Raw genomic sequence first — 8,649 nt, forward strand, 5'->3', positions numbered from 1 at the left:
GTCCGCTATCAGAGGCTAAGAGGAGATCATTGGTAACTTTCAGCAGTGTAGTTTCTGTGCTATGATGCACTCTGAATCCTGACTGAAACTCTTCAAACAGATTATTTCTGTGTAAATGATCACAAAGCTGAGCTGCAACTATTTTTTCAAGAACTTTAGACATAAAAGGGAGATTGGATATAGGTCTATAATGAGCCAACACTTCTGAATCAAGAGTAGGTTTTTTAAGTAAAGGTTTAATTACAGCAACCTTAAAAGGCTGAGGTACATATCCTGTCAACAAAGACAGATTGATCAAATCCAATATGGAAAGTCAATTAATTAAGATTCAAAAGAGCTCAAACTAATCTTGGGTCTGGGACTGATTAGTAACCCTGATCTGAAAATAGCTGCCACTCCTCCTCCTCCTCTGCCTGTGGTTCGAGGAACGTGAACATTTAAACAGTCAGAGGGAGTTGATTCATTAATGCTAACATGATCCTCCTGCTGCAGCCAGGTTTCTGTAGGACAAAATATATCAATATGATGATCACAAATCAACTCATTCACTAACAGAGACTTCGAAAGGAGAGATCTGATCTGTTTAAATGGCTCTTACAGATGCTGCGTACAGTGATGCCCACTGCTCCTTGATTCCTAAACTAAAAGGTGCAACTTACCTCTGCAGATCAGAGAGATGGGACCAAAAGAATGAACTAGAACTGGGCTGAGAGGGAATGCCGCCACCCTTCCCTGCAGTTTTTCCTTTTTAAATGGGAATAGCCTACAGAAGTTGTGGTCATTTGTATGTGGTCGCCCAAATGGTTTCCACTGTCTCTGTTTAAAGCCTGTTTGATCGGCTCTCATGGGGCACCTTAACCCTGAGGAACAGAAGGATAAGGCCGAGCCAGCTAAGGAGAGGAATTGGGATTTAGAATAAATAAAGTCTCTCAGAATAGGATGCCTTTTGTGTCTTGTATGAATGTAAACAATGTACATCCTTTTGTTACCGGGCTTATTCACATTTTATACCTAAACAAGGTCACGTTTTAACTACTTTTCCCTGTTTTTTGTTTTCTTTCCTTGTTATCCGTTTCCTCAGTTTAGTGACGCCACCTTCATGACAGACAGATGTTCCGCTGCTGGGGTGGCTGAACATCCACCCCAACATCACGTTTCTCTCGCCTCAACATCACGTTTCTCTCAGAGACCCACAGTAACTGCTTAGATCAGGGATGTCCAAATTCGGTCCTCGAGGGCCGCTGTCCTGCAGGTTTTCGGTGTCTCCGGATGTGGACATCCCTGGCTTAGATGTTGTCCATGAACTGAACTGTCAGATTAAAAAAATGTCTTCGGAGAAGGCGAGCTGTCCTTGCGGATCTGGAGTGTGGGACATGACCTGAGGCAGGAAAAGGAAAACTAGATTCAAGATTCATGTCTTCTAAATGAAGACTCCAAGTAAAAACAAAACAACCAACATCAAATAGGTGAACTGGGAATATCTTATATACAAAAAATAGTAAATTTCTTAAGAAAAGTACGTTATCATATACATAAATATAGGATAAAAAATAGCGTTTACAATTATTTGGAAGGCTTTTATTTTTTTATGTCCTTACCGGAAGTGATATCTAATTGCGTATCTGCTAGCTTAACAACCTCTTTGCATCTCTCTATTCTTCTCTCTGGTGGCCATAAGCTGTAACTACACCCTGAAAGTCAGCATGAACATTAGCCTAGCAAGCCAGACCCGTACAGCAAAAAGCTGTACAGGGACTAGACTGTACAGACTAGCCCCGGAGCAAATTCCATTTGCGGCCGCTAGGGGCGTCTAGATTTCTAGGCTACATGAACAATGAAATGTGGGAAATCTTTATCAAAGGAGGTTTTATGATGGAAGAGAACAGTCATATTAATATTTTAACAACACTGTCATATTTAGTTAAGATTATGAATGCTGGTGTTTTACCATAACTTATATTTCTTATCATTACTCAGTATAGATAGATAGATAGATAGATAGATAGATAGATAGATAGATAGATAGATAGATAGATAGATAGATAGTCTGCAGATTCAGATACTGTGAGCAGGGCGTTTCTGCCCTCTAGTGGCCACAAATGCTATCTACAGAAAAGGTAAAGCTGACACTTCCGGTAGTACCGTTCAAAATAAAATGATGTTTGCAATAAATAAGTGGAATTAAACTTAAGTTCAACGGCAGACACAGGATTTAAGAAAGAGTATTTGCTCAGACTGTTGGAGCTGTCATCTGTAGAAGCTCGTGACTGAAAAATGGTCATGATTAACTCTCAAAGTAAGGAGCAAAATTCTCTCAGATCAGATAGTTCATAATGCTAGAATAGAAAGAAGCTTGGTGTTTCAGAGATTTTGGGTTCAAATCTTCACAAGTTGCAGGTGTTTTAGGAAAGGAAAGGTAGAGTCGTTATGACTAAGAGCCCTCCTGTAATTTTGTCAAAGCCACCAAGAATGAAAGAAAGAGTGAAATGCTCTAAGTAAGAAATCAACTTGTTTGCTTCAACAGCTTAGGTTGTTGGCAGAAGGCTTTAAGTCTGAAAGGGATTTTCTGAAGGCTGAAGTGTGCTCAAGAAGTATTTCAGCTGTTTGGTCACGCAGCACAAGCTGTTAGAGATCAGTTTGGGAATTCTCAGGGACTAAGTTCAAGTCTATACCAGGTTCCATTGTGAAGGCCAAAACTTAAAAAAAGAAGAGGCAAAAGCTTCAAGAAAGACCAAGCTACCCTCAGGAAGAACAGCTCTTTTTGTTAGAGAGCATCTTGAGAAGGCAGAGGGACAGAGTTCAAGCCTTTTCCAGGTTCCACTCAATTTTTCTGTCTTCGAATTTTGAAACCAACAAGTCAGAAACTTTATTGGGATACAGAGCATGAGACAGAACAGTCCCAACCCAAAACAAATCAGCTGAACAAACCAAAGACAGTTGATGAGCAAAGCTGCTTCACAGGAAACATGTTGGAAGACTAAAAGATAGTGTCTGTAGTCATCAGTCTCAGGTAAAAAGTGCCAAGAAAGCAGCACAAACAAGCAGAGTCATAGCTCAGAGGGTCAATAAGCAGCTTTGGGACTCTGCGATCATATGTTCGAGTCCTGTGAGTGCTGCTTAAAGAGTTTAAATCTCTCCAGCTTTTAGAGGCCAAAGTAAAGAGTGAAAAACTTTAAGTTGGAAAGTTTCATTCTCTGATTTAATGGCTCAAACTGTTACTGAGCAGCTTTGAGTTTGTCAAGATGAGGGATCAAATCTCTTAAAGAAATAAACTCTGCAGTTCAGCAGAAGAACAGAAGAATGGAACCAGCTCAGAAAGGAGGCTTTAGCTGTGATTTGGTGGTTCAGGCAGATGCAGAGCAGCTTTGGGAAGCAATGGGAGTGGGTTCAACTTCTGTGGATTCTGACTTTTAGAAAAGGAAGGGCAGGTTGTTCAGCTCAGAGTAGGCTGGGATTTTTGAAGCCAAAATTAAAAGAGAACCTTTAGGATTCCACCTACCAGTGTATAGTTGAACAGCTCAGGCTGTTGGGTGAAAGCTTTGAGCCTCAGAGACTGTGGAAAATATGATCATAAGACTTTTAAAGTTTAACAAAGTTGCTCAGAACGAGTAGCTCAGGATGATGGGATGCTGCCTGGGGTTGGAAGCATCATGGGTTCAATTCCTTCAAATATTCTGTGGATTGCAGGTTTTATTCTAGAATCTTTATTAAGGAAGCTAATCATCTTTGGGAGAGTGGGCGATCAAAGCCCAAAGCTGCAAAGGCTGTTAAAGGGTGTATTGCATAGCATTGCATAGAAGGGCAGATAGAATAGGCATAGATGAGTAGCATAGCATAGCATAGAAGGGCAGATAGCATTGCATAGCTTGTCATAGCATAGCGTAGCTTGTCATAGCATAGCGTATAAGGGCAGATAGCATAGACATAGATGAGTAGCATAGCATAGCATAGCATAGGTATAGAAGGACAGATAGCATAGAGAGAGGAGACGGAAAGGGGGCAGAGGGGCCCCTGAGATTCCCAGAGGTGAAAGTTGGGGGTTATGGAGCAGTTCAGGATGATGGGATGCTGCCTTGGGTTGGAATCATCATGGGTTCAATTCCCTCAAATATTCGGTGGACTTCTAGGTTTTATTCTGGAATCTTTATTAAAGAAGCTAATCATCATAGAGACCAACAATCAAAGTAAGGTTTGTGTGAAAGTGCTAAAGGGGTGGGCAGATAGCTCAGACTGATAAAACAGTGTGACTACTCCCCTCTCTCTGTGCTATGCCCTTCTATGCTATGCTAACTGCACATCTATCCCTATGCTTATGCTACTTTTCTATGCCATCTGCCCTTCTACATTATGCTTACTGCCCTTCTATTCTATGTTCCTCTTCTATGCCTATGCTATCTGCCTTTCTATGCTATGCTAACTGTCCTTCTACATTATGCACCCTTCTATGCCAAGGCTATCTGCCATTCTACACTATGCTATGCTATGCTATCTGCCCTTCTATTCTAAGCTAAGCTATGAACCCTTTGCAGCCTTTGCAGCTGTGGGCTTTGATCCCCCACTTTCCCAAACACCACCTCACTGGTTTATCAGTCTGAGCTATCTGCCCACCCCTTCAGCACTTTCACACAAACCTTTTGATTGTTGGTCAATGTATATTTCTTGGATGTGGCTGCTCACTCTGACCACACTCCACATTACAATCAAACAGGAGTTGGGATGTGGACATAGATGTCGGAAATGTAAAATACATTTTTACAAATTCAGTTAAAAATGTCAGTTTACACATTAGTGTGTGCCTACATGGATGACATGCATTGTCCCAAAGGTACTATTGATACAGAGGCGTATATTGGAATTTTTTTTCAGAGACATAAGCTTCCATCGAGGTGACATCTTTTCCCAGGAGGGAAGTGTTCATTTACCAGACCTCATTCTGCAGAAGAAGTGCTTCATACACCTGTGTACCATTGTGTGTTTGACTGACCCACAGTTCAATTCTGTCTCCTGTTAAAAATGTATTGAGCATCATGAAGAGGAGATTCAGACAACAACAAACACAGATTGTTGGGCAGCTGGAATATTGTATTCAGTATGAATGGACACAGATTTCTCTGGAAAAACTCCAGCAGTGTGTTACCCCCCCACCCCACCCCCCTTCCCAAATGATTCAAAGCTGTCATTAAAAGGAAAAATGTTGAATCTTGAGGTTTTTTTTAGTGTTGGTGGCTTCAGATTCCAGATATGATAATATCACTTCCATAATAATTATTACACTGCCTGCAGCAACTGAGGAGATATCGATAAAGACCAAGATGATAGACAAACTACTCATCAGCTGTTTGCTACTTTCTCCAAAACAACAAGCAGAATAGGCGTTATATGTGCTCTGTCAGAGAGGAGATAAGGTGTCTAATGCGCCGAGTTGTGGAAACAACTTCTGTAATCCTTTATCATGTGACTCATAGTAATAATCAGTTCATAATGAAGAGAGACGTCTGCCGTGCAGAGACACAGAGAAGCAGAGCTGCTCAGCCATTCAGTCAATAGACCTTCACCGACATTCACCTTCACACTCTTTGGTAAGTGCCTGCATGGCCTTCATGTTGTTTGGGGAAAGTTGGGAGTGACGCAGGTTAGTCAGTATTAATGAGTTTATTCCACGGGGATGTTACTTGTTGTGAGATGTTTGTGTTGTGTTGTGTTGTGATGCCACGCAGCAAAGCTTCTATAAATAGGCCGGAGGTGGTGGCTGGAAATCAGTAATTATCATCCATTTGTCGGTTTGAGTGACTAAAATCAATCAGCAACGATGCACGCGATTAATTGTCGGGTTCAACAAAGTGCCCTGCACTGCTCTGACTTTCATTCATTCCACAAAATATTCAAATGCAAATGAGCCGGTGAGTCAGAGCCCGGAGAGCTTTTCCCATAAATACGGACTCAGACCATCCTCTTCTCCTCGCAGGGCCCCACAGAGGCGATCCTGCTGAGCGGGAGAGAAGCCGGAAAAGTTCTTTTTTCTTTTTGGAGAGAAGGGTTCCACGTCGTATGATGTCTGTTGTGGGCGCTCAGCCTTTCATCAAACCAATGCAGTCCTCAACGTCAGTTTCGCCCGGAATCCAACGGAGACACACACTTCCCGCGAGCGAGGTCCGGCCGCTCAACACGCAAGATGCCATAAGCGTCTTTGAAATCGAGCGAGAGGGTAAGTAAGCCATTTTACAGGTCAGATATTGACGCATTAATCGGCTGCACTGGAGGCCAATCCGCTCTCAAATCGTGCTGAGTGAAACGTGGATTTACACCCGCTGCGTGAAACACTTCTGGCATTGACAGATTCCTATTTTCATGTTAAATGTAGTCACTTTCTAAGCCTTTCTTTCAATGACCCGTTGAAAAATGTGTCGGATGTCTTTTTCATGGGCTAAATCCATTCACATGTTTTTCTGAGAGCTGTGCGGCGCCTTGAGCGTGCGCGTAAAATGAGTGCCAAATCATCATTACGCACGGGCCAATGTCTCTCCCTCTGTCTCCTTCAGCGTTTATCTCAGTATCAGGTGAGTGTCCCCTCCACCTGGATGAGGTGCGTCACTTCCTCACGCTGTGCCCGGAGCTGTCGATGGGCTGGTTTGAGGAGGGTCGGCTGGTGGCTTTTATCATCGGCTCTCTCTGGGACCAGGACAAACTCACTGCTGTAAGACAGTTTGTCCACCGTCCACATTTCCAAATGATTAGAGTTAAAGCTAATTAAAGGTGAAAATCGACCTCTGAACACATTTTTTCATGTCTTTTTAGGAAGCGTTGACCCTGCACAAGCCCGGCGGCTCCACCGTCCACATCCACGTCTTGGCTGTCCACCGCACCTTCAGGCAGCAGGGCAAAGGCCCCATTCTGATGTGGCGCTACCTGCAGTACCTCCGCTGCCTGCCCAACGTGCGCCGCGCGATGCTGATGTGCGAGGACTTCCTCATTCCCTTTTACCGCAAGTCGGGCTTCAAGGTGCTGGGCCGCTGCGCCATCACCGTGGGCAGCCTGACCTTCACCGAGATGTGGTACCCAATCAGCGGCCACGCCTACATGCGCCGCAACAGTGAAGCAATCCGTTTCCCGCAGCATCCCATAACTCTGCCACTGACAAAGACTGATGAGCAAGTTGATGTATGACTTGGTGATTTTGCATTTTGTATTTTTTACTGAAATCAGGTTGTTTGGAATCAAAAAGGAAGGGAAAAAACCTGTTCTCTCTAGGATCTTTCAAGGTTTGTTTGTTTTTTTCCAGTTCTGCGTGGCTGCTTCTTCTTTTTCTCAGCTCTCTGACCTGAGTCCCATTAACTAATGTCATGTGAAATCTTTCACTGTGTACAATAAACAAGAATGTTCTATACTGTATTGTTAAGTGTCACGTGTAATCAATGTTGAACTCTTAAGTCTGTCTAAAACTGGAGTTCCATGTTTTATTTGTAGTAGAGCTATTGTTGTACAGTAAGCTGTTTCCTGCTTAACACCTTTCAGTGCTTCCCACACTATTGACTGACGTCAATAACCAAGCTTCAGCCGCTCAACAACAGCTCCTCCAGCTCTATTAGGGGGCTTTAGCTGCTGGAAGCGTCGGGGGATTTAGACCCGCTCATCACTTAGCCTGCAGAGCCAATGACCTTTCTTAAACCTGTATGTTCACTGTGAATTTTGGCTAGTTTGGACAGGTTGTGATAGGTTCTGTTGTGAAAAAAGACTTTGTTCTGAGGTTTGTTTCTGTTACAGTCACAAATATCAATAAAATGTTTTATACTGTTTTTTAATATGAAAATGTATGTTTTTTTTATTTGATTTGCTTCAGTTGAAAACATTTCACCTACCTTATGCAAAAATTTTAAAAAGAGGCAAAAATGTAGATGAATTGAATAATTAGAGTCTTTAAGTGTACATGAAATCAAAAGACTACCCCTGGTTTTCTTAAAATGCCACATTACCACATTTGATCGTATATTTTATGGACATCATTATCTTCTGCGGTCTTTCTCTTGAACGGTTCTCTGGAGGAACACAGACCAACAAGTGGGAAGCCATGTACTCTTGAATGGAGCTTTAATCCATGAAACAGTCACCGACTCAGGTCTAATCCGGTCTAACATGGCAAGGTGAGCAGCTCTGGCTCCTATGAAGGACAGCCTGGAGAGTTTATGGTCGCCTCAAAGAAAATGACCCAGAACTCAAAAGCTTTTCGGTGTGAAATGTGTAAAGCACCAGAATCAGTATAAAGCACCACAAAACTTGGTTTTCGATCCACAGATTTGTGTGAAATGCAGGGAAAACACAGCAAGTAACAAGTTCTTAAAAAAAAAAATCTATATTTCCGATCATATCTTCCCACACAGAGAAATGTGCAGGATGAAGACGGCTTGCAGCACTGCAGCTTTAGGCTGATGCAGCCAGCTTTGCACACTTGGCTGTCAAGTTCATGTAGTGAATTTGCTTAGTTGAGGTTAAAGTATTCTGAGATACAAAGAAGGCCACTTGTGCGCCTCATTTTAGGTTCTATCAGAGCTGAATTATCATGATAATTAATTTCTAGCAACAACAGACAGCCTAACTGACCCAGGAACAGGCCTGTCACAATGTGTGATTTTCACCACAAGATTATCGTGGCCT

The 8,649-nt window shown here is 42.6% G+C and overlaps 1 protein-coding gene across 1 annotated transcript; it reads left to right on the forward strand.

Moving 5' to 3' along the window:
* The first annotated feature begins 5,484 nt into the window (after positions 1-5,484).
* Positions 5,485-7,793, forward strand: LOC142371056 (serotonin N-acetyltransferase-like). Its single transcript, XM_075453648.1, has 4 exons — positions 5,485-5,579; positions 5,966-6,205; positions 6,540-6,694; positions 6,796-7,793. The coding sequence occupies exons 2-4, from the start codon at positions 6,049-6,051 to the stop codon at positions 7,162-7,164; spliced, it is 681 nt and encodes a 226-aa protein (XP_075309763.1). The 5' UTR covers positions 5,485-5,579; positions 5,966-6,048; the 3' UTR covers positions 7,165-7,793.
* Positions 7,794-8,649: the final 856 nt, after the last annotated feature.

The sequence above is a fragment of the Odontesthes bonariensis genome, chromosome 21 (assembly GCF_027942865.1).
Source record: "Odontesthes bonariensis isolate fOdoBon6 chromosome 21, fOdoBon6.hap1, whole genome shotgun sequence".
Taxonomy (NCBI): domain Eukaryota; kingdom Metazoa; phylum Chordata; class Actinopteri; order Atheriniformes; family Atherinopsidae; genus Odontesthes; species Odontesthes bonariensis.